This window comes from Rhineura floridana, chromosome 9 (assembly GCF_030035675.1).
Source record: "Rhineura floridana isolate rRhiFlo1 chromosome 9, rRhiFlo1.hap2, whole genome shotgun sequence".
NCBI lineage: Eukaryota > Metazoa > Chordata > Lepidosauria > Squamata > Rhineuridae > Rhineura > Rhineura floridana.
In genome coordinates, this window is record NC_084488.1 from 32,031,630 (window position 1) to 32,058,091 (window position 26,462).

The window sequence follows — 26,462 nt, forward strand, 5'->3', positions numbered from 1 at the left end:
TGAATGTGTATGAATTCTGCAAAGTAGGATCCCAACCACTATCATCAGCCTTTTTCACATGCTTGGTGGGTGCAATCAAAAGTGAGGCTGAGCTTGATTTTTAAAATGACAGATGCTACAGGGCCGAATCTTGCTTTCAAGTCCTGTCCACTGGCATGTAACCCTTTCCTAGTTCCCTCATATATGGTGGTACATTGTGGTTACTCAGTGGTAAGAGAGATACACAGAACACATGAACAAAGGCACTTTATTGTAACTTCATGTATTCTACAGTTATGTCCTAGCACTAATCTCAGCCTCCAAGCCTAAATCTCAGGTGATTCCTAGAAAAACTTAAGCTTCAAATGATGGCAAATTGGTAAATAAACATTTAAGGTGCCACATGACTCTTGTCTTTGTTATACAAAACTAACACAGCTATTTGTCTGGAATGAATAGATCTTGTTACCTCAATAACTAGCAATTATTAGGTGTGTTTTCTAAATTTGATTTGAATTCATGGCACCCCATTCTCTTCTTTGTTAGTTTTTTACCACTGCTAAATTGACTACAGTTCCATTGCTCTATTGCTCCAACAGCTGAAATATCACCACATACAAGGAGGGCCCATTTGATTCTATGTTCGTTATTAGTATGCTAGTTTTATATTACGAAAACACTTAAACCATAATTGCAAATCGTAAGACCCAAACCACGAAAAGTAACATTAAAAACTGAAAAATTCTCATTAAAATATTCTCATTAAAAACAACTCTCTGTGGAGTGCCTTTATTTACAACAAAAGAAAACAAAATTCTATATGTGGCATTACTGCTGTGGTCAAGGTCTTTTGCATGCAACAATCTAACACCAACAGTGCTTTGTTTACAGTTTTATTACGAAGAATTGTGAAGACCATAACATGAGGAATTATTAAAAATGCTTCAAGAAAGAAACAATTGCACCTTAGGCTGCAATCCTATGCTGACTTATTTGGAAGTTAGCGCCATTAAATTTAATGAGACTTACTCGTGAGTCAGCATGCATAAGGTTGCACTGCACTTTTAATTATAATAAATTACATTGTGGATGAAATATCAGGAAAAAAAATACACATGAAGGATAGGATGCTCATGTTATCTGCAATCCTGTGACGGTTCTAGGTCTAAACACGAAGAACCCTGAAAAAGAGAAACATCTTCAATTATATAATATGTAACAGGTTATACAACGTTATTTCAACTGTCCACTTTTTAATAACGTGACTTTAAAATTTGTTAGAAGCCTTGCAAAGGATATATATTCAGAGGCCATATTAAGTAATAACATATATTCCTGAAATCTTTCATTAGTTCTAGTGCCATATCACAGGAGGACCCTGCAACCTGCTTCTGAAATGACTTCTGAGACTTCTTGCCATCACATGTACACCCCACCCAATAGCAATACAGTAGGGCCCCACTCATACGGCAGGTTATGTTCCAGACCCCCACCAAAAAGCAAAACCCGCCAAAAAGCAGAACTCTGTCAATAAAAAGGTGCCCGACGCCCAAAAATCACCTTAGAGCCTTACTCTAATTGAAAACTGCCGTATTAGCAGAATGCCGAAAAGTGGGCCACTGAAAAGCGGGCCCCTACTGTATCTTGCCTAGAACTGCCAGGAGAATTTTGGCCAGGTGCCTCACTTCTCTCCCTCCAGTTATCTGGTTCTGTCTGTGGGTAGAGCATGGAGGCTCTAGCTCTGAAATCAAGTGGAGACAGACGGAACATACCTTCCACACTATACTACCAATGTCAAAGAAATTGTAGTTGAAGGCTGATAAACTTGTGAAAACCAACAGCCCTGTGCATTTTGAACCATGTTCTATTGGATATTCTGTTCTGTTCTAAAGGTGCAAGTCACTATTACATTCAAATTTTGGTAGCATGAATCTAAGTCATCATAGCAGTAATGCAGAGAGTATTACTAACATAATGTGATGTGGGAGAAGTTGAGCCCTGACATGACCATATGAGATGTGTAAGGTCATTTAACTTAACCAGTTCTACATCTTAGCCCATGCTATATATCCCATTTTTGATGACACAACAATGCTTCTTTCATAATCGACAATTTCCAACACACAGAACTTACCCTGCTTGGCCAGCATTCTACTGTTGATTGCTCATGACCCATTCAGTGCAATGATTTTAGATCAGCGAATTGTTCCATCCTAAACTACCAACTTCTCAAAAGAGTGAGTAAGGTGGGGATAGTTTGGGTTTAAGTTTTGCTAAGGTTTTTTTTTTTTTTTGGTCTTACGGCAAAATTTCTTACACATTTGGTCTAGATATTGACTGAATACTCATTATCCACTTGCTTATTGACACTCCCATCCAACAGAATACTATAACTGTCATTTATAAATTTTCCTCGCACTACAGCTCTATAAGCTTGTTTTTTAAAATGTAGATTTTGGCTTATTGAGTAATGATGAAACAGGCTTTGGGCATTTATTTTGAATGAAAAAGGTATATACCATTTTAACGAAATGTAGCAGATCTCCTTCCATTGCGTGGCTGGAAAAAGAAATAATGTCAGATAAATACTGAGTATCTTTTGAATGATTCTAAAAAAAAGGTTAACAGGGTACCCTACTTAAGGTAATTTATAAATGTAAGCAGACTTGAAGTGGGTTCGAAAATGCTTTGTTCAGTTACGTAAGGAATCTACTGAAGGTCAGATCTGTAACTTTCAACATTAGCTGTTGAAAAGAACCGAGTACAAATCTTAACTACGACCTGTCTGTCTTATAGCCTTCAGATTCTCTGTCTGGCCCTCAAGACGCTGTTCAGATAACACACACAACCCAGGCCACACCATTCATTGGTCCTGCTCTGCACTCTCCTCTATTGGTTTAACCTGGCTGGAATGTGTCCTTGAACTGTGGTAATATCACTTGTTTGCCTGAATGGAGAATGGTGTGTGTCCAGCCACATCCACTTTTGACACACCCACCGCTGGTATGTGGCCCCCTTGTAGGCTGCCCAGGAGGGAATGCAGCCCTTGGGGTGAAAAAGATTTCCCACCCTTGTGCTAGAAGGACAATAATTAAGTACCCCCCCATCTCTAAATAACACTTCCATTGCAGTGTTTTATTTCCTCAAGCCCTCTCCTCCTGTTCCACTGCCTGTATGTTCTGTTTATTTGTATATTTTGTAAATAAGCTATTATTTTGGGTTCCATTTTCCCACAACCAGATATGTCAATGAAGGAAATGAAGTAACACACTCTAAGGAGAGGCTTAGATGACAGTTTTGAACTGAGCTGCAGCTGAATATGAGAAAGTAAAAGCACCCTAAATCTATTTAGTTGCTTTATAAATTCAAAGTAGGGCCATAAAGTTAATATATATGGTAGCATCACCTACTATCCTGCCAGTGGTACATCTATGAGGGAGCAAGGCAGGCAAGGATATCATCAGGGCCTGTCCCTGCCCCTCCCCACTCTCTCGGGTCAACAGGCCCCATTCTGTTCTGTAAGAAGGAAGAGATTGAGACAAGCAGGCAAAGACTCCATTAAGGCCTGTGCCAGTCAGACTGACTCCCTGCCCCCCCCCCCGACAATGGATACCATCTTCCCTGAGAGAAGTAGTAGTAGTGCTGGGGAAGGTGGCTTTTTGTGTTTTATTTTTATCTGCTAATGAGTGAATGAGAGAATTGTAAAGTGCCTTGGGTGCCTTAGCAAAAAAGTGCTATATCCATCAGCAAGGGAGGAAGCTAACTCCATCAAGCCCCCTCCTGTGTGGATACATCAACAGCCACCTAAGCAGCTGTCGGAAAAGAACTGTGTAGTAGGAGCTGCCCTTTCCTCCTGACCTGGACATTGTTTCCTGCTCTGCTCTTGGATCTGATTTGGGGGGGGAGTATTTCTGAGGAGGGACTGCTGTTTGTTAAGGGCAAGACAGCAAGAACTGCTACTGACATAGGCAAGAAGTTGCTGTTCTTCCAGACAGCCAAAATCTTTATAGACAAAACTGTATCACTGCATTGGAACTTGAAGAAATTGTGCTTGAGCTTCCTTTCCCCTCCCATTCCTTTTTTTCTTGTGTTATGTATTTTAGATTGTGATTTGTAAGTCCCTTACAAAAGACTTTTTGGCTATAAGGTTGTAAATACCTTAAAGAAATAATGTATAGGTTCCTGTACATGTCTACTCAGAAGAAAGCCTCATTGACTTACATGGGTTACTCCCAGCTAAGAGGGTACAAGATTGAAGCCTCAGGCTGCAAGTAAGCCCCAAAGAATTCAACAGGACTTCTGAGCAGACATAGTTAGGATAGTAGAACTTAGTGGGGGGGAATTCTTCCAACTCTTGATAAACATTGTAATTTGTCTGTAATATACCAATGAATTTGAAACAAAAGCTACATACCCTGAAGATAAAGTACCCCCTACTTTGAATCCCTCCAGGTATTCGAAGTTCTTCCTGAAAAGAGAGATTTCAAAACACGTACTTGAGTAGCAACATGACAAAAATATATATTGCAAAGTGGTTATAAACAGCATGACATTTTGGGAACAGTAGATTCTTCTTTTACTTCCACAGGACTGCGCACTTACTAACATCTATGTATTGTACCAATCTGTGGAATCAGATCTTATAATGGGAACAACAATGGGCTGTAGCTAATGTTAGTCATATTCAGAGTACTGCCACTAACACTGTAGACTAAAGGTAGTCACGTCCACTGATTTCAATGGATATATTCTATGACTAACATTGGATACAACTCAATGTATGTGAGAGACTATTGCGGTGAAATTCTGATGGGCTGCTCTTTCTTCCCTTTTTGCTGTAAAGCAGCACTGGGAAAAGGTACTTCATCCTTCCTCTCATGTTGTGGCTTGACTCAACAAGCACCTTTTTATCCATGAACAGTTCTGGGCATTAAAAAAAACCTGGAACCTTGGAGAGATGAGTAGGAGTGTGTGTGGGGGTTGTACAGGGAAAATGCAGCAATTGGGGGGGGAGTTAAGAACCTCCCCCTAATTTCTCTGCTACCTCTTCCCAATGCTGATCTGTGGAATAGAAGTGTGATGCTGGGTTCCATTATATCTGTACTTTTAACAAGGATCACTAATATTTTTGGGCCTGGGGGCACATTTGCAAACCGAAGAAACTGTTGTGGGCGTGCGTGCACGCACGCACACACACACACTCTCACTTTACTAGCTACAGTAGAATGCTGCTTTCAAGCCTAATTTCAGTAGGGGGAGGAGATACTGCGGGTGCTGAAGGAAGGCCTCAGTGGGTGCATGCCACGTTAGTGAGGCATTTAACATGTTGGACCCTCAACCTTAGGCCCCTGTCTATACAATATGGCAATGATTTCTTTATTAAAGTATTTTTATACCATCCTTCACCATAAGAACCACAGTGTGGCATACAACAAAATAAAATAGAAGACATAACACATAATACAATAATTAAAACCAATTCACATAAAATACCTACATACCTAATAAAGTAGCAGCATCATACTTAAAGCTGACTTTGTCACACTCTACACCAGTTTTTAAATTGTTTTTAATGCAACTTTATTAAAGAAAAAAGGAAATGGCAAAAAAAAGAAAATCAAAAAAGGAAAAAACACTAGAAAAACAACAACTGTCAGCTCACATTACAATGCAGTAAGCATCACTACATCCATCTTGGTTTACACATACACATCAACACATGTCAACCAAATGTCCAAATAGGTATCCAAGTGAAGTTGGTGTTTATAAAATGTACATTCAAATACAGCTCTCCACCTCTGAAAGCATGCCAAAAAAGGTGTGCCTTCAGCAGTTACTGCAATAAATACACTTTAAAAGGCAAGAGCCAGTGTGGTGTAGTGGTTAGAGTGTTGGACTATGACCTGGGAGACCAGGGTTTGAATCCCCACACAGCCATGAAACCCACTGGGTGACCTTGGGCCAGTCACTGCCTCTCAGCCTCAGAGGAAGGCAATGGTAAATTACTTCTGAATACCGCTTACCATGGAAACTCTATTCATAGGGTCGCTATAAGTCAGAATCTACTTGAAGGCAGTCCATTTCCATTTTTCAAAGGCAAGGCACACCTAAGCAGAGAGTATGCCACTGGCATGCAGACACCACCAAGTCTCCCACACTGTGCAACTCAGTCAGAGCAGGGACCACCAGGAGAGCCTCACCTGCTGATCATATGAGGTTGATATGGGAAACGGCATTCTCTCAGATCTTTGGGCCCCAGATTGTCCAGGGCTTTAAATGTCAGCATGAGCACCTTGAATTAACTGAGCCCAGAAAACAAGTCAACAAGTGTAGCTTTTTAAGAATCCACAGTTTTGCACTCCTCCTGTCTCTCCTGACAAAGGTCCAAGGCAGTTTTGGTCCCATAACCAGGCCTGAAGCCAGATTGAAATGGGTTTAGATAATCTGTTTCAATCAAGTACACCTAAAGTTGCCCCACCATCACCTTCTCAAGCACCTTGTCTAAATAAGGAAAGCTAGTGACAGAAATAATTATCCAGCATTTCTGTGTCCAGTGACATCCTCTTAAGGAGGAGGCACACCACCAGGGCCATCAAGGCTGATGACACCTCAGAGCTTGGAAAAGTTACTTTTTTGAACTACAACTTCCATCAGCCCAATCCAGTGGACATGCTGGCTGGGCTGATGTGAGTTGTAGTTTTAAAAAAGTAACTTTTTCAAGCTCTACACCTCCCCTTCCTACAATGAAGCATTAACTCTGGACCCACATGGCCAATCCCCTTCAGCAGCCAATCAGTGTGTCAAGAAGGCATGTGGTACCCCAAGCCCCTTCAAGCAAATTGTCTGTGTCATCAGGCCAAAGCAACTGAAAACCAATCCAAGCAGTATTCTTGGCACATCCCTAGGATACCTCCCAACTTTGGTGTTGAATTTCAAACAAATTCAAGCAAATTTACCCTCAGCAGGCTTCTGATGGTACCATAAACTCCCCACCCTGGGCAAATTCCACAAGTCCCTTTACTACACAAAAAAGCTCTGCCAGATAGCTACTTGAGGATGCAGTGGTGGTAAAGAAGCACCACCACCACCACCACAAGGTATGCACAAAGGTATGCTCGTAGCTGTGTTTGGTAAAATTCATCCCAGGATTTAAATCACCTGTGCTCTAGCCATTGTCCATGTTACTTCATTGCCTGCAACTCCCCAAAACAACAGGGGGCCCTACAAGCCCCGCAACATTGGAGGGGGGCAAGTAAGAGCAATTCTGACAACAGCCCTTTCCATCTCATTGTTCCTCAGTGAAACCAGTGCCTTAACAAGAGTGCTGACCATGGCAGTTTGAAAATCCTTCAGAGCATTCAGGAATCAATTGGATTCCATAAGTCTCCAAGAAAAAATCATCTTAATAAAAATACTGACCTATCTTGTTCAGGTGTAGTAAGGATTTCAGAGATAATGTTTGTCAAGCATTTTGAACATTTTATGAATGCTAAAACATTAATATGTCTTAATTCTTGTTTGCAATAACATATTGACAATAGTTTAATAACATTACTGATCTGCATTAAATATAAATCAATAATGGAGAGTAACTGTGGAGTAGTTCTCAGCCATGAGAACTTTGGGCAAATCACTGTCTCTCAGCTTAGCCCTTCAGAAGGCTGGTTGTGTGACTAAAATGAACACTATGTACAATCTTCTGAGCTGCTAGGAAGAACAGTAGGAATAAATATGTGACTGAGGAACAAACTGTTGGCACTTGGAGAAACACCCATCTAGAAGTGTCATAAATGGTTAATTAAGACACTTCTAGATAAGTGCTTCTCCCAAGCACCAGTGGCACCAAACAGGAAGTAGGAGGAAGTTACTATTAGGAAAGAGCACATGCGGGTTTGATAGAATTTAAGAAAAGGTGTTGGGAAGCTTTAGTTTTCATTTCTGCTTAACCACAGCTTGTGTTGTTCAAATGGCTATAGTTTATTTGAAACAAGCCAAATTGAAACCATGGTCCAAGCTGTCTTTTGAAGTGGCTTTTCCCTCTGTAAGCTTTCGTATATGTTTTTTCCCTTACGTAACTCAAAACGTTAATGCAGCTTTATTCTGCACCAGATAGCTAAACAGTGTTTTCCTGAATGACAAGGGCTCTGCATATCTTGAAATGTTAATGGATTTCACTGGGTCTCCTTAGCCGGATAACACCCTTTGCTTTTAAAAGGGTTTACAACATACAAATAAAACAAAGCCATAATTGCTTAGCAGGCATAAATATCATAATTCTTATAAGCCACATCATACCCACTCTTAATACACACACACACACCTATAAACACAGTAGCCACAACTGAATGCAGTTACATAACTTAGGGCCACAGATTTCAATATATTTAAGTCCACTTAACTCTGTTAGAATATGTCTAGCATTTATAATATAGTTAAAGTGATAATTTTGGATATTGTCATTTTTAGTTGAACTCTAGATGTTCTATAGTTTCCAAGGACCCTTAAGTTGCATATCCAAAATAAGAGATCCGTTTAAAAGGTTTTGCCTACCTTAATATATTATTTAAAATGCAGACAAAAATGTCTTAGTTCTAAACCAGCTTTGTAACCTCAAATAAAAGTACAGCAGAGGGATGGGCAATAAACAAATAATGGTATTTAACTTATAATTAAATTTGTTATAAATAAAATAAGAAACCTTTACACTTATTATTTATTTATTATTTGATTTCTATCCTGCCCTTCCTCCCAGCAGGAGCCCAGGGTGGCAAACAAAAGCACTAAAAACACTTTAAAACATAAATACATTAAAACAAAACAATCCTAATATTTAAGGGTAGGGAGTTCCACAGGGTAGGTGCCACCACACTAAAGGTCTGTCTCCTATGTTGTGCAGAATGGACCTCCTGATAAGATGGTATCTGCAGGAGGCCCTCACCTGCAGAGTGCAGTGATCAACTGGGTATATAAGGGATAAGATGGTCTTTCAGGTATCCTGGTCCCAAGCTGTATAGGGCTTTGTACACCAAAACTAGAACCTTGAACTTGGCCTGGTAGCAAATGGGCAGCCAGTGCAATTCTTTCAGCAGCGGGGTGACATGTAGGTGATACCCTGCCCCAGTAAGCAATCTCGCCGCTGCATTTTGCACCAGCTGTAGCTTCCGGACCAACCTCAAGGGCAGCCCCACATAGAGTGCATTACAGCAATCCAGCCTGGAGGTTACCAGTGCATGGACAACAGTAGTCAGGCTATCCCAGTCCAGAAACAGCTGCAGCTGTCTTACCTGCTGAAGGTAAAAGGCACTCCTAGCCACAGAGGTCACCTGGGCCTCTAGCAACAAAGATGGATCTAGGAGCACCCCCAGACTACGGACCTGCTCTTTCAGAGGGAGTACAACCCCATCCAAAGTTATGGTATATTATCGTACCCCATTATGTGCCACTAGGATTTGTATTATGGCTAGTTGCAGGGGGGGAAATTCAACCTAGCTTTGGTGGCTGTTTAGAAAGAAATATAAAAATAGGAGAATAAATGAACTATCAATTGTATTAGAATCAGAGAAAGATCTCAACAAATACATAAATTTGTGGGGAAATGTAGAAAATGTAACATTGGAATGAGAAACAATGACAAATTAGACAAATTCATGGAAGATTAAGGCTATCAATGGCTACTAGCCATGATGGCTGTGCTCTGCTAGCATAGTCAGAGGCAGTATGCTTCTCAAAACCAGTTGCTGAAAGCTGCAGGAGGGGAAAGTGTTCTTGCACTCAGGTCCTGCTTGTGGGCTTCCCATGGGCATATGGTTGGCCACTGTGAGAACAGGATGCTGGACTAGATGGGCCACTGGCCTGATCCAGCAGGCTGTTCTTATGTTATTAATGACAAGTCTCCTTTTTTGTATTACTGTGTCTTGGTATAAATAAATACATAAATAAAAGTATAAATAAATGAGTTATTTAAAGAAATATACACCCAACAGTTAGCTTTTTCTAGGTCAATAAGGAGGAAAATAATTCTACAAAAACAGGTATACAGGGAGAAAACACAGTAAAAAATAAACCTATTAATATTTAGGGCAAAAGTAGGATTGCCAATTGCTGGCTACTTAAGTTACAATTTATCCAAAATTTAGAGCTGCAATTACAGAAAAAAATACAATGAAGACATGAACACCAAAATATAGAAATGTAGCAAATTATATTTGCTAATGGTATGTCCAAGCCCAAGAAATTAGGTATATAGCACAGTACAGGGGTGCACATCCACCTGCATCAGCACTCTGTGGTATCAACCACAAGATTCCCAAAAGTAAAGAAGTGCAACAAAGCAGTACCCAACTGCAAACGTGTACTACTGAAAACGTGAAATTCAAATATTCAAATAATTGTGCCCTTGAATTTGTGAAATTCAAATAATGGTGCCCTTGCATTTGTGGAAAGGCTTTTGATCTTCTAAGTGAAAAGGAGTGGAGATAATTTTTCCAGCTCTTTTTCCTCCTGCAGCTCTCTGTATTCCCCCACCCCCCAATCTACTCTGGAGGGCTAGGGACCTCTTCAGAAAAGCATGGAAGTCACTGTGGGAGACAGCTGAAGCCTCTGTTAGAGCAAAGACTCTTCCACAAATATTGAATTCAACTCACAGAATGCAAAGATGATATAGGACTTAAGCAGGACATTTTTTAGTGTTGCAGATTATTCCATATAAAGTAGCTCATGCTTTGAATTAATAAAAGAATTTCAAATACATCTTGAATCTCTTGCTGTTTCCTAAAAAGGCACTGCAGATTGTTTTATATTAAATTGTTAACACATGGTAGTACTCTGCCTTGATTCCATTTTATTTCTATTGAGTCATTTGGACACACTGTTCTCTTTACAGTTTTAGCTTTTCTGCTAAGTGGTTTACTTTCCTATTCTCCTATTAGTTAACTACTTCCATTTTTTTTATAAGCTCAAGATAGTGTTAAGTATGTATTGTTAATACCTTTTTCCTTTCTAACATGGTCACAGAAGTTCTGAAATATTTATTAGTAGATCACATACAAAATTATTTGTTCTGATTTCCCCGCCCTTTAAGACCAAGTAACGAGGCGTTTGATAGTTCATCTTTAAATTAGTCTTTCAATACCTCATGGGATACACCTAACAGAATTTGAGCTTTGAAAGTAGTGAAAGAAGGGAACAACTATTAATAGAAAATACATCTGAAGTTTAATCTAATGAGTGGCACCTTAAAATAGATAGAATATGGCATTATTCTACTTGGTGTTTTTATACTGTTATACCTTAGGAGACCACCTGGCTCTTGAAGAGTTTCCTGGGATCAAGCTTGGTGAATGGTTGAAACTGTTGTGCCTGCCATCCCCACCCCATATCTGGAAATTGGGCATTGACACCTTGTGAGTACATTCCAAGCTGGGCTACATAATCACAGATCAGGCCTGAGGTGGTTACCACCAAAAGGTATATGTGCTTCGGAAAGAAACTAGGGTGGGTTCACTTCTCCTTCCTTCTTCCTCTGCTTTAACCTGTGGTTAGGTTGATTTTACATGAGGGTTTTTAGAAGTATGGTTATTAATGGGTGGCTTAGGATCAGCCCCTGTATCACTTACAGGTGGATATGGTGGATAGAGTGTTGATTTTCCACAAATCACAGTTTCAGGAAGAAGAAGAAGGTTGGTCCTTATTCTGATCACTGTTGGTTCACTGCTGCTAGCACCTGCCTCTCATACAATACTAGCATGGGTAAATGCTGTTACAGCATAGGCTAAGGAGTCAGGTCACAGTATAGGCTGAGGAGTACTAGTTGTATACTGTGCAGTGTTGATGCCAGGATCTTAAGCTTGATCCTATAAGAAGCTGTCCTGATATAGTCACTGATAGGACTAGGCCTTTGGACAGCATTATTAAAATACTTAATTTCAGCCAGGGTAGCTCAATGCCAAATCTAGCTATTCAGAAGGAAATATATTGCAATTATTTACATAGAAATAGTGAATTACCAGATTTTCCAGGTTGTGTAACTTTTAAAAATGTCCACATAACTCTTCTGAATAAGAAAAACCATGAAGAATAATACCATACTTTAAGAAAGTATGACGAATGTATAAATGAATCTTAAAAGACAGTATAACGATTAGGAATAAACAGAATGTCTTAGAAAGAATTAGGGTGTTTTATAGGGTTTCTGAAGGGAACACTAGCATGCATAGTTAAATAGTTACATACGTCCACTTTGTATCTCTTCAGTCTCCTCTCATGCAGTTGGGGAACAAGTTGTTGCAAAGGATGCAGGACAGACGACTGAGAGGACATGAATATAGACACATGAATAATAATGAAATCCTGGCTTCAGGATGTATAAACAATCAAACAAAAATCCTTTATTGCAGTACTGACTCATAAATAGAGCATGCAAAGCAAAGGATGGAAGACATTTGATGAGACAATATTTTTAGACATTCTCAGAGCTATTTCTGATGTTGCACTTTCCTTCATAAATGCACAGTTAAGTCTCTTCCATGATGAAATCAGTGTCAAAGAGTATCGTGCCTGTGTTTATTTACAAGTTTGACATGGGTATTTATTATTATTATTATTTATTTATTAAATTTATATCCCGCCCTTCTTCCCGGAAGGAGCCCAGGGTATGCAAAACTGTCTGCAAGAGGATGCACTAGCTGAGTGCTTGTTGTCATGGGTCATCTCCCATCTACCACCACAGACATAAGACAAAGTTCTCTAGATTCTTGCTAAAAGGACAATCTCAGGATTGTGCCCAAGATATCCAGACAGGAGAAATATGCAAACCGAGGAACAACTAACAACATAGTTTTTGGTATCCAGGCATCTCTCAGCCACAAAGACAAACTTGTCTCACCAATCAGAGCAGTGTTCCCTTGATCCTATTCAAAATCCCATGTTCTATATGCCCGTCCAAACAATCTCCATGATACCTGGTACACTCTGCAGGAGGAAAACTGAAGCTGAAGCTACACAGTGAGGCCAAAATGCTTTCTTGGAAACTAAAGCCTTAATCCTTCAATATGTCAAGGTACTTAGGAGGCACACAGCCAAGGTAGATTTCCGTGGCTCTGTACATATCTACTCAGAGGTAAGGCCCATTGAGTTAAATGGCACTCCCAGGTAAGTATGTATAAGACAGCATCCTAAGCCTTTGCCTGCTTGCATTCTACCCTATTGTTTCCCTCCCCCATGTTGCCTTAAGCATAAATCTCTGTTGCCCACAAACCTCTGTTCCAAGTCACAGTAAGTCACTCTGCAAGTGCTGCAATATGCAAGCACTACTGTCTGTTATTGGTCAAGACATAATTGAATTGCACTATACATAATGTTTCTCATTAATATTTCATTTATATTCTTATTTTTTAAAAGTGTGAAACATTTCATGGAACAAAAGTGCATAATGCACTTAAACATTATACAAAAATATATTAAATGCCTACATTGTGCCTGTGGGGTTCAAAGCAAAGGATAAAATAAATCTCATTGTTCTCTAGTCTTATAACAAGCTAGGCGTAGTTCTTATATAATTACTTTTATTAAAACATTCACATGGAATTATTTACTCAAATATTATAAGAAATCAAAATCTCAGCTTGTTTAATGGTTTGGGTTTTTTTTTGCATTTCCTTGAATTTCCAGTAATACATAAGCATGACAGAGGATGTGATAAGATGGACATTACAGAATGTACAGCCTCTGTGGGAATTCAACACTGAATTTTTAACTCAAGCTTTCAAGGTGTAAATTCCAAAGTAATTGCAAATTTACAGCAGCTTGATTGCAATTAATAACTTTAGCACATTTCTTTATATTTTTATAACATTCTAATACTATGCTGGACTTTAGAATAAAGATTATTATTGCCTATAAAAAGGATCAGACAACAGTGGCAACAAATATGGAAGACTGAATATTATGAAATTAAGAGTAAGTCAACAAATAGGAACTTACAGATATGACATATGACAAATATATATAACTAATAATGGTGTTTTGGTACATTTTAAAAGTAAGACCTGATTTAAAATGTGTTATCCCTTTAGGTTTGCATATAAGATATTTGATTTGTATTTATTTGTTTATTATGAAATCCAAAACAGAAATTAGCATAAACTATTCTTTCTCAAGAAAATCTTATTACAGAATTTACACTACCAGCATTTGTAGCTTAATTAATAAAGGAACCAGTATAACTTTATTGTATTTAGCAGAATAACACTAATTTGTATTATATGGCTATCCACCCTCAGTTTTAACTTTAAAATATTCAGATTATGATTATCGGTGATTATCTTTATCTGCTTATGCCATACACCACCCATTGCGTTCCTAATTTTTTAACTGACAAGTTTTACTAACCTCTGGCATTCAGATTTAGGCTTTATATGTTGTAGTTAGACTACAAGCAAGATTAGTTCTTGGTTTAAATACATCCACAGTTTAGGAACTCTATCAGGAGGAATTAACTGAAACCCAAATAATAATGATAATATGTTACTTTTAAATACAAGCATGTGTTTACTCAAAGGGGAAGGGGCAGTTCAACTTACCAGAATGTCTGAGTTGCCTGTGTCATGGGTCTTAGAATAATGAAATAAGAACTGTTCAAAGAAATTAAAAGTGAATTTTATTTATTTTATTTATTTATTATTTTATTTATACCCTCCCTTCCTTCCAGCAGGAGCCCAGGGCGGCAAACAGAAACAAAAACACTTTAAAACATCATAAAAAGACCTTAAAATACAATTAAAACAAAACAACGTTAAAAACATCAACAAAACTTTAAAAACATATTTTAAAAAAAGGTTAAATATATTAAAAGACATATTAAAAGCAATTCTAACACAGATGCAGACTGGGATAGGTCTCAACTTAAAAGGCTTGTTGGAAAAGGAATTTTACTTTGAGACAGATTAATGTGTTATGATTTTGCTGACACACAACAAAAGGCAGATTTTTAAAAAACTTACTCTTTTGGTGTTGTCCTTTTCATCTAACCCCTGTGGAAATAATTCGCAGATTTTTAACAAAGGATTGGTCATGGGATGGGGTGGGGATGAAAATTCAGGGTACAGTATTTGTTTTTTTTTATAACTTTGGAATTGTTTTATTGATTGCAGCTGCAATCCTATGCACACTTACTGGAGATTAATCACCTCCATTAAATTTGATGGGATTTACATCTGAATTATCATGCATAGGATTGCACCATTAATATATATTTACTATTGAAGATTTTGATTATTTTATATTCAGTTCATCTCCACAATAACTACATTATATAAAGATTATTTTCCAACAGTATCCTCTTGTTTACTACAATTGGTTCAGAAGTTTGACTCTAGCTTGAATGTGGTAATTCCTTTGCAGAGCTAGACAATGGCAATAGATAATGCGTTTTGCAAAAGAATTCTGGACTATTAAGTCACAGTTAAGAATGCATTACTGAAACACAATACCTTGGGGGTCGCCAGCCTGATGCTTGTGGATGCCATGGTGCCCATGATGGCCTTTATTGGTGCCCCCAGGCAGGGCCCAAGAATCTTTCTTTCTCAGAAAGAAAGTTACGAGGCAAAATGTGCAGGTACCCTTCTAAGCCATTTCTATGAAATGAGTCAGCCTGGCTGCTCCTGCCTCTCAATATTTTTAGCCAGTGAGTGAAGTCAGAGCTGTGATTCATAACAGAGTTGTTTAGACACCAGGCAATAGGAATCCCTGGGACCCTGGAGAGCTACTGTTTTCCCCTTCCTTTTAGCGCACTTTTCCTGCTTCCATCTTATTTTCTAGTAGTCCTTGGAATCTCTGTAGTTTGTCCTTCCTAGCAACCAGGATGCATCTTTTTTTGTCATGGGTTCATCTGAGATCAGGTACTCTCTAGAATGGAGGTCACCAACCTTTTTGGACTAGTGGACACATTTTGAATTCTGAGAGTTCTGTGGGAGGATGTTAAAGAACCTCCTCCCTAAATGGCAAATGCAAAATGTGAAAACTTTACAAAGAGGTTCAGGCATGTCTGCTGCTGTGCAGGAACTGATGTCCAGGCACTCCAAGAATTCACTGTACAGTTATCTTACAGTACAATGGTATACATATCTACTTCAGAATTAAGTCTCTTTGTGCTTAATGGGGCTTACTGCCAGGTAAGTGGGAATAGGATGGCAGACTAGGCTTTGGTTTAGGATTGGCATTGGACAAAACAGGGTTATTGTGCCTTTAACATCTGTATCTCACAATCTGGACCAGCAGGACATAGCTGACTTCCCATGGTAAACATGAGGTTGGCTGTGTGAGTGAAAAAGTAATGACTATACTCTCTTTATTTTGGGTCATTCTATGCCACCCATGGCAGCCATTTTGTGTTATGCCACACCCCAATGGTAGCTATTTTGTGTTATGTCCCCATGGCAGGCAGCCATGTTGTGGCTGGAGCCCTCGGCAGTCTCTCAAAGTTCAAAATGTGCCCTCTGGTCCAAAAAGGTTGCAGAATCCCGCTCTTCCTAATATGTTGCCAATATTTCTGTGCATTTTATACTTTCCTTATTGGTTTCAGTTTCAGGGAGCATGTGATAGTTAGGATGGCATACTTTATCAGAAAGGTCTATCACTATATAATAAGTACAGTGTGAAGTGGAAATATCATGAAGGTATTTCAAGAACCAATGTAGAATACATTTTGGGACAGAAAGATCTGGTCCTAGTAATTGCTGGCTTGTACTCAAGTCTGTGAGTATTCCATCATCATCTCATGTCAATGTCACCCAAAATCTGTACCAAACAAAGCAGAGCTCTCCAGCTTGTATAAATTATGCACAAATCAGCAAAACTGAATTTTTGCTTATTTTGCATGCTGCTTCCTGTAAACAAATAAATTATGGAGAAGAAAAAGCTATGTAGGGCACCAAAGACTAGAAATATATGGCTTCCAAGACATTATTCGGCATTGTCAACATACTGTAGCTTATCTTTATGGCTTCCTTTTCTAGCTCATGAGGGCTAGAAACTCAGTTTTTTAAACATGTAAATACTCTGGATTTTAAATTCCTCATCAATGGCACCAACATCTCACAAAATGCTGGAACAGAGTGAAGACAGAAGATTACTCTCTCAGCCATATGAAGGAAAGTGCCCCATCTGCTTTACACAACAGAGGGATTATTGATTTAAACATGCAGTTTCCAACTGCAAAGCATATGGTTTAGAAATCATTGTCTCAGATCTGCTAACTGGCACATATTCTGTCCCATAAGACTTTCTAGAGCAACAGTGCCAGTTAGCTTTTCATCTGTACCACTTCTCAGGCTTTGAGCAGTCATTTTGCTACTGCTTAACTAAACTTTGTTGTCTGTGGATGGCTCTGCAGCACTTGCTGTCAGTGAGTCACACAGGTGAGAATTGTATCAGTGTTTATTATATTCTGAACTGCACAATTATAATGCACTACACTGCACAAAATTTACTGGCAACTATGTTTCAGAAATATGTTAAAGGGATTTACCTGAGCTTTATGTAGAAGTTCCAGAATCATATAGCAAAGTTTTTCCAATGCATTGGATGACTAAAGGCAAAAACAAAAGAAAACACAGAATCTGAGGCATGTGATTACTGAAATGATAGCACCCGCCTTGACAAATTTAGTATATTTTAATTATTCTTTTTAAACTAGGCTGACCTGAAGCGGAATATCTGTGGCCAGGTAAGCAGAGCACACATCATCTATCTGTAAACATTGGAAAGAGAGCAAACACAGCACGAGATTTAATCAAAATAAAGAAAAGAAAAGAATTTAAGTGAGGTCCCATCATTTGTAATGTTAAAATGATGGAGAGGGAGGTTACCATTTCCACTCAGAAAGCAGGACCAGATAACTGGACACCCCTTCCTGAAGAACAGTTTGTACCCAAGGTTGTGATGTACCTTCAGTAAACAACTCAGGGCTGGCTCAAGCATTTTGGCATAAGGTGCAGATATTTTGGATACACCAGTTGCTCTGTACTATAATGCCACCACAGAGAAGGCTCTGTCTCTGGTAGATCTTTTCTGGCAGGTCAGAGAACAGAGCCTCTGAGGTAAATCTTAAGAGTCAGGTAGGTTCATATAAGTGCAGTCAGTCTTTCAAATGACCTTTTAGGCATTAAACATCAAGACCAGCACCTTAAATTGAGCCTGGAAACAAACTGGTAACCAGTACAGATTACATAGGATTAGCATAGTATGAGCAACCTGTCTATATTTTTATTTATTTATTTATTATTTGATTTATATCCCACCCTTCCAGCAGAAGCCCAGGGCGGCAAACAGAAATGCTAAAAACACTTTAAAACATCATAAAAAGACCTTAAAATACCTTAAAACAAAACAACATTAAAAACATTTTTTTTAAAAAGCTTTAAAAACATCTTTTTAAAAAAAAATGGGTTAAAAACATATTATTAAAGAAAACATATTAAAAGCAATTCTAACACAGACACAGACTGGGATAGGTCTCAACCTAAAAGGCTTGTTGAAAGAGGAAAGCCTTCAAAAGGCACCGAAAAGATAACAGAGATGGCTCCTGCCTAATATTTAAGGGGAGGGAATTCCACAGGGTAGGTGCTGCCACACTAAAGGTTTGTTTCCTATATTGTGCAGAACGAATCTCCTGATAAGATGGTATCTGCAGGAGGCCCTCACCTGCAGAGCGTAGTGATCGACTGGGTATATAAGGGGTAAGACGGTATTTCAGGTATCCTGGTCCCAAGCTGTACAGGGCTTTGTACACCAAAACTAGAACCTTGAACTTGGCCCGGTAGCAAATGGGCAGCCAGTGCAATTCTTTCAGCAGCGGGGTGACATGTTGGCGATACCCTACCCCAGTGAGCAGTCTCACAGCTGCATTTTGCACCAGCTGCAGCTTCCAGACCAACCTCACGGGCAGCCCATAGAGTGCATTACAGTAATCCAGCCTGGAGGTTACCAGTGCGTGGACAACAGTGGTCAGCCTATCCTGGTCCAGAAACGGCCGCACCTGTCTTATCAGCCGCAGCTGGTAAAAGGCACTCCTAGCCACAGAGGTCACCTGGGCCTCTAGCAACAAAGATGGATCTAGGAGTACCCCCAAACTATGGACCTGCTCTTTCAGAGGGAGTACAACCCCATCCAAAGCAGGCAACTGACCAATTATCCGAACTCGGGAACCACCAACCCACATCGCCTCCGTCTTGCTAGGATTCAGACTCAGTTTCATTCAGACCACCACTGAGTCCAGGCAGCGATCCAGGGCTTGCACAGCCTCTCCCCATTCAGATGTTATGGAGAAATAGAGCTGGGTATTGTCAGCATACTGCTGACACCTCATCCCAAATCTCCTGATGACTGTTCTGGTAGTCAAATGAAATGTTATCTCCTACTGGAACAGTTGTGAGCTAGTATTCACCCCCTCACTCCTGATGACTGACAGCATGGCTACATGTCTAGCCTTGTAAGCACATGCTCTCCTGACACACTTGTTACAAAAGTGCTAAGGAATCATCATCTTCAAGTTTTTCCAATTCCACCTGGAAGCTGATGCTGTTACAGGCTTCACATTTTTCTTGTTTGCCCCCTACTCCTGTGGCTGATTGTTATAGTAACTCAGACTGTGACTGCACTGGTCTACTGGCAGCTTACATTCAGCGAGGTTAGTCAAACAGAAGCTTGTCCACTGGGCCTGGGCTGCCACCTTAAGTGAAAGTAAATTGTTCCTTCTCCTGTGGTACAATTATTTTCTAAGCAAGTCTGGTCTCACCAGTTACTACTCTTGGTGCCATGAAGACATCCCTCACCTAGATTTGCAGTGCCTATGGAGTTTCTGCCTCTCCTAGCACCAGACACTTTTCTTAACACCATGCTGGTGCTGAGTAGCAGACACATTCCCCTGCAGAAGTGTGTGCAATATACATACAGTAGGTTCTGTCTCCCGTTAGGTGCAACAGCATTCAGAGAGATTTCAGCTGATCTTATATTACTCTAGTTTAAGGTAATATTCTATGATATGGAAAACAACTCCTTTATGTTTGCTTCTTTGCTTGTGACTGGTTCATTAATATTGCTAACCTACTTTCAAATTATCAATATATTTTGGGGGTGAGAAAATTTCTCACATATAAGTGAGAAATGCACACACATGTACAAAGCTGAGGTTCTCAGGATGGACTATTCCATCTTCTGCTATCTTGTTTTATTTGGGTATTTACAAACTGCCAACTCATAAGAAAAAAATGTAGCACTATAACAAATGCACAATAAAATTATTAAAACATGATGGAATCATAAAATACAGGACCAAATGCCCATCAACACTGTTATCTTTTTGGCACCAGGTCAAGACTTTCCTCTTTTCCCAGGCATTTTAGCATGTGTTTTTAAATTGCTTTTTAAAAATGTATTTTTAAATTTGTATATTTGTTTTTAATGTTTTTAATTGTTGTAAACAGCCCACAGAGCTTCAGCTATGGAGTGGTATACAAATGCAATAAATAAATAAATAGATAGAATTAATTCTCTAAAAAAAAGCATGATGAAATAAAAAATACTGGTGCTACTAGAATCCTTAGCTATGAATCCTACCCTTTCTACCTACAAAACAATGGCATTAATGATCGACCAATGTCATAAACGAGAACAAAATTGAAACAATACAGGAGATATTGTGCTCTACCTCATTCGATAACTGCAAATCTTGTTCTCCTTGTAGAACATAGGGTGCCACTGGTGCACCTGGAAACAAGAAGGAATTGTCCATCTTTAAAGGCATTAAGATTGTTATTCATAATATTATTAATTATACCAAGTTCTCTGTATCTAGCTCTGAGTGAGCATATGAGTGAGAATGAATGAATGAATGTCACAAACAAGAAAATTATGTTATGATTTAACACTTAGCACAAAAAAATTTTAGATGCTGAACATACAGTATCAGTCAGTTAGTCTGGTTTTTATTGTAGCCAAAGGCCATTATAATTTAATTCACAAAAACAAGACAATCCAAGAGTATGTTAAACATTTAAATTTTTGGAAATGGAAATTGTCAAAATTTGAAATTATAACGTTCACCAAATCACTTAGATTAAAAAATCCCTTTGGGAACAGTCAACACTGGTTTGGGGTTAAAAAATATACCATGACTTTATTGCTGTTAATACATATAAAGCTACCCTATAGGTAACAAGTTTGTGTATATCAGCCAAGAACCATCGATTTTTGAAATCATCTGAGTGATCTTCTAGAAATTTCTGAGGTGAATAAAGGTATTTATCCCTAGGAGAGTTTTATGAAGGGCAATACAGGATACCCTGCACAACATCTGTGATATGATCTGCTCCACATATACGAATACGGTCATTTATTGGCATGTTAAAAAATGTACTGGTCAGATATCGTGTGGGCATAATTTGAACTCTAAGCTCAATAAGCGTATGTCTAGGATGAAAAGTTAAGTCCCATGAACAAGCAGCCCTTTTATAATTGGAATGTAATTTTAATAAACCAAACTGAAGATTCAGGACTATCTATCTATCTATCTATCTATCTATCTATCTATCTATCTATCTATCTATCTATCTATCTATCTATCTATCTATCTATCTATCTATCTATCTATATCCCACCCTTCCTCCCAGTAGGAGCCCAGTAGGAGTAGGGCAGCAAATAAAAGCACTAAAAATACTCTAAAGTATCATAAAAACAAACGTTAAAATATATTAAAACAAAACATCTTTAAAAACATCTTTTTTTAAAAAGCTTTAAAACATATTAAAAAGCAATTCCAACACAGATACAAGTACATCTTTTTTAAAAAAACAAACAAAAATTCTAAGCGTCTTTCAATGCAGTTTTCATTGTAACTAGGAAGGCCTATAAAGCAGGTGTACCCTTTAGTCCCTGACCCCTGCATTATAACGAGCTTTTGCTATATTTTGAATTATATCCAATTCATTTCTAGAAGAGCTACCCCAGATTACTGCACCATATAACAAGTAAGATAGTTTCAGCAACAAAAACTTCTATTGTCAGTTCTAACAAATGATGATCCTTAGTATAATAAAGTGTCTTTATTGTCCCCAATGCAATCTGCAGTTCATTTACATAACACATCCATTGAAGTCAATTGCAGGTATCCAACACAATCTACCACGGACTTCAACTGCACAATGAAATGAAAGAGAACAATAAAAGTTAGAACTTTTGCATAGGTCCCATTCATATCAGTGGGGCTTCTGGAGGAAAATTTCTTCAGTAGACATGTGCAGTTCCATGAAAATTAATGGGACTTAAGTATGCTTTACACGTTGCCTCCCAATTATCTAGAATTAGATGTAAAACACATATGTGGTTTTTAACCTCTCTCATCATAGTAACATGCCATTAAAAATGTACTGCTTTTCTCCAGTTTTCAGCCTTATAAATGGAAAAAATACTATCGCTTCAAACTACAAGTTTTAACAAAATACACTTGGAGGTAGATTTTTGTTTCTAAATAAGTCAATGTATTTATTGTGTCCTGTTCTGAATTCCATCTAGGTATTATTAAGACCTGTTCCTTTGGTCAGAGACACTACAAACCTATCTCTAAATAATATGTATTTTCATTACTTTCTTTGACATCAGATTTGGAAACCATTTCAAAATAGTAAGTCTCATTAGCCACATGACTGAAGAAGACAGCTATTTTGTTTTTGTTTATACTGGAATATTTGAACCCACAAACTCTATTACTCTTATGAATGGAAATGGTAAGGATTTTTTTAAAGTCGGCATTGCTTTCCTCGCTGCCCTGGAAGGCTATCATACACAAATAAGCCTGCTGAAGACATATCTTTTCACCCAGGCCTTTGGTAATAATTGGTTTAAACTTACCTCAGATTGGATATTTTACTGTTTTTATATACGGTTTTATTGTGTTTTAATGTCAACTCTGTACTCTGTTGAGATTTTATGAAAAGTTGTATGAAATTTATTATTTAAATAAAAATATTTCAAGCCACAAGAAGAAATAAAAACAAACAGAACTTTACATTCCACATGATAAGAGACCTTGATTCTATGTGTTCACCAAGGTTTATTTGTTCAGCAAAAAAAAAAAAAATGCAACCAAAATTGCTACTTTTTTTTTTTTAAATGGAATATTAAGATAGTCTGGGGGGGGGATAAGACACTTACTTAGACAGATTGGTTAAAAATAAATTAGCCTGTATGCAAGACTCTGAGGGGAACTAGACATTGTCTCAGCAAATGCATGTTTCCAAACTCCATTTGCCGAGATAATGTAAATACAGATAGAGACCTGCAGGAGACAATTAGGCATTCTTCCACAAGGAGAGGTATTTTAGTGAAAATTTCAGAAGATATGAAAATTGTTACAATTGTTTCAGTAGCCGGGACTCTTATTTTATTGCTATAATAGATATATATCTACTGCTAACTCATGTGGCAAGGGATCTTCACTGGCACTCAAGAATAATCAGGGGGGAAATCATATTTAATATTTTGAAAGCGATCATCTATCCATTCTGACTTTTTAGTTGCTTTCAATGTTGCAATGTGTAATCAAATCCTAAAATGAAGGACAGAAATAAAATGTTCCTTTACATTTCATTGGCACACAACTATACTGTGCACAGCAGCTATACTTGCCAACTAGACTCAATTACAAAATTTACACTGTAAATTACTATTTTTTCTTTACCATATATATTCAGATTTTTACATTCTAAGCAAGATTATTTCTTGGCTTTGGGAATACAGAGCAAGTAATAAAGATCTATGCTGTATGCAGTGATTTCATGTGATTTTACTTTTTTTGTATTGACTGGTGCTATCACAGACACGCACAGGCAGCTTAAATCTCATTCAAGTCAATGGGCTATAATAAGTAGCTGTGCTGAAGATTAGAGGCATAACCCTTTGAAATAGAACAGAAATCCTTCTGAACCTCAAAGTTGAAATTAAACGCATAGTTATATTATTAAGATGTTCATTCTGGGTCATGGATATCACCCTTTAGAAGCATCCAGTCATACACACAAACAGGGTGATTAAAGAATGGATGTTTCCATCCATAACAATGCAGTACAGAGTCTAAGTCACAGACTGGATTGTGAATTTAAAAAATTAGGTTATTTTTAAATTTATTTTCCTATTTTCATACAAAATTTATCTCCCAAAAAGCAGCTCACATTAGTACAGTGCCAGCAGCAGGCACTGAACAGAAAAATGAGACACACTGTATTTAATGTGATTTTAACTAATCTAATGTAAGTGACTGTTAGTTGTGTGCCATGGAATAGTCTAACAAAAGTTGGAGCAATTATTAGTAGCAGACTTACTACTGCTGGGTTACTACTAAAATTTTTAAAAACTGCTCTGCACCCTTTTTACTATAAATTGGCAGTACAGATTTGACCTAGCCTTTGGGACCAATACATATAACCTGTCTTGGATTTTTTTATAAGCCAAAATGCAATAAATAGCATGTAAAAGGTAAAGAAGCATATAACACTAACAAGTAATACAAAATAGATTAAATTGTTGTATTTGGTACTGTAAAATTACATAAGCTTTTGAGTTTCACAGAATTCTGCATCAGGCACAAAAGTAAGACCTAGAGCAAACTGGATTACTATTTGGAGCATAACCCCTATTCTTCTCCCTGACAAAGATTCTGTGCCTCTAATAACTGCCTGGCAGGCATCTCCCTGCTAGAGAATAGCTCTTACCTGTTGATGTCTACCTAACGGCCTGACGTTTAACATGCAGTCGCCTTGTCTATTACAGGCACAGAATAGTCTGTCAAGAAAGAAAGAGCAGAGTGCCCTACCTCCTAAGAAGTCACTGAAAACGTTTGCCTTCCTAACAGCGCATGATTTATAAAGTTGAAAACATTCAAAACTGTCATATGGACATAGTTGTTCTTTTTAAAAGAAATAAAATAAAATAAAGACACTCAAAGGAAATTAGCTGGAAATATGTGGTTAGAGCGCTGGACTAGGTCCTGGGAGATCAAGGTTCAAATCCATGAAGCTTGGTGGATAACCCTGAGCCAGTGACAGTGTCTCAACCTAACCCACCTCACAGGATTGTTGTGAGGATCAAATGGAGAGGAAGGAGAACCTTGTACGCCACCTTGAGCTCCTTTGGACGAAAGGTGGGATATAAATATATGAAATAAATAAACATGCTGTAAATGCTTGCAGACACCTGGTGTAGGGGAGGGTGAAACGAGAATCGGCAACGAAACAGTTCGAACCTGAAGTTCTACTGCAGGGAAGGGGGCGAGGGCAGCGAAGCAGCGTTGCGCTCACGAGGAAGGTCCTCCTGACCCTTACCTTTGCACGAGCTCACCCAAAAGGCGAGAAGGAAGAGGAGCAAACCCCAAGGGGTTCCCGAGCCAGACTGCAGCTTCCTAGGGGTGGGGTGGGATGTCCTACTGCTGCTGCCGCTGCTGTCATTCTTGTAAAAGGCTGGAAGAGGCGGGGGCTGCTGCTGCCGTCGGCAAGCACTTGCTCTTTGCATAGCGCCTTCTGGGTGGGTGGGTTGGCTGGTTGTGTGGCCAGCTTTTTCCTGCCTACCTTTCTTTTTTCCTCCCTCTCTCAGTTGGCGCGCGCTTTTCCAGCCTCTCCGCTCACGCATTGGAACCTCCAGTCAGGGCCGCTCAGACTTTTAAATCTCCCGGACATGAGGAAGGCGGCAACAACCTGACTCAGGGAGACTGCGTCACATACCCCTCGGTCTCCCGCCCTTCCCCTGCAGCCAGTCCACATTTGCCCTTTGCGGATGACTCAGAGTGGAATAAACAGACACTCGGGAACCACGCGACAGCATTCAACCGCTTGCCCATGAAGCGGGTGAATACAAACAGCGGCTTTTTACCAAGCAGTAGTTAACCAGAGCTGACCTGGAAGCGGGGAGCACGTGGTAGCCGGTGAAGAGCGTCTTACCAAGCACGTTGGAAATCCTGAGAAAGGCGTGAGAGCAGCTTCCTCATGAGGTACCCCAGAAAGCTGAGTGAGGGGTGCGCGCGCTTGAATGCTGCAAGCACATGAGCTGAGCTGATCCCATGAATCTTTCCCGGCTGACGGGAAAAGGTCAGCAAAAGGAAGTGGTAGAATCCTGAGGTGGTCTTATGGACGGTACCCTAGCTCATTAGGCAGAATAGTGTGATACTACTCTGCTCTCTTCTGTTCTAGTTTTCTGCTTGCAGGGAGATAGTCTTTCCCTTAAGGGAAATATATGATAGTTAAAATAGGTGATATCCCACGCACATACTAGCATTCTGAAATGATATGGTCCAGTGTGCTGCCTCAGGAGTCTGCCACCTCATTCTCCTGCATGTGTACACCATGCCTCACAATCAGCAGAAATATGTGCCATTTTGGAATACTGGTAGTGCTCACATGATTGAATGCTCCCCTCTGCAAGTTTCCTGTGCTCAGAAAACC

At 39.0% G+C, this 26,462-nt stretch overlaps 1 protein-coding gene across 2 annotated transcripts; it reads right to left on the reverse strand.

Annotated features, from left to right (window-relative positions):
* Positions 1-543: 543 nt before the first annotated feature.
* NMU (neuromedin U) lies at positions 544-25,830 on the reverse strand. Of its 2 annotated transcripts, XM_061584162.1 has the most exons (10): positions 25,350-25,829; positions 20,684-20,742; positions 17,678-17,725; positions 17,504-17,563; positions 14,979-15,008; positions 14,559-14,609; positions 12,211-12,285; positions 4,394-4,447; positions 2,499-2,538; positions 544-1,160 (listed from the first exon to the last, which is right to left on the reverse strand). In XM_061584162.1, the coding sequence occupies exons 1-9, from the start codon at positions 25,651-25,653 to the stop codon at positions 2,503-2,505; spliced, it is 717 nt and encodes a 238-aa protein (XP_061440146.1). In that variant the 5' UTR covers positions 25,654-25,829; the 3' UTR covers positions 544-1,160; positions 2,499-2,502. The 2 variants fall into 2 exon arrangements, with proteins under 2 accessions (XP_061440146.1, XP_061440147.1); XM_061584163.1 differs by lacking the exon at positions 17,678-17,725 and having other exon boundaries at positions 25,350-25,830.
* Positions 25,831-26,462: the final 632 nt, after the last annotated feature.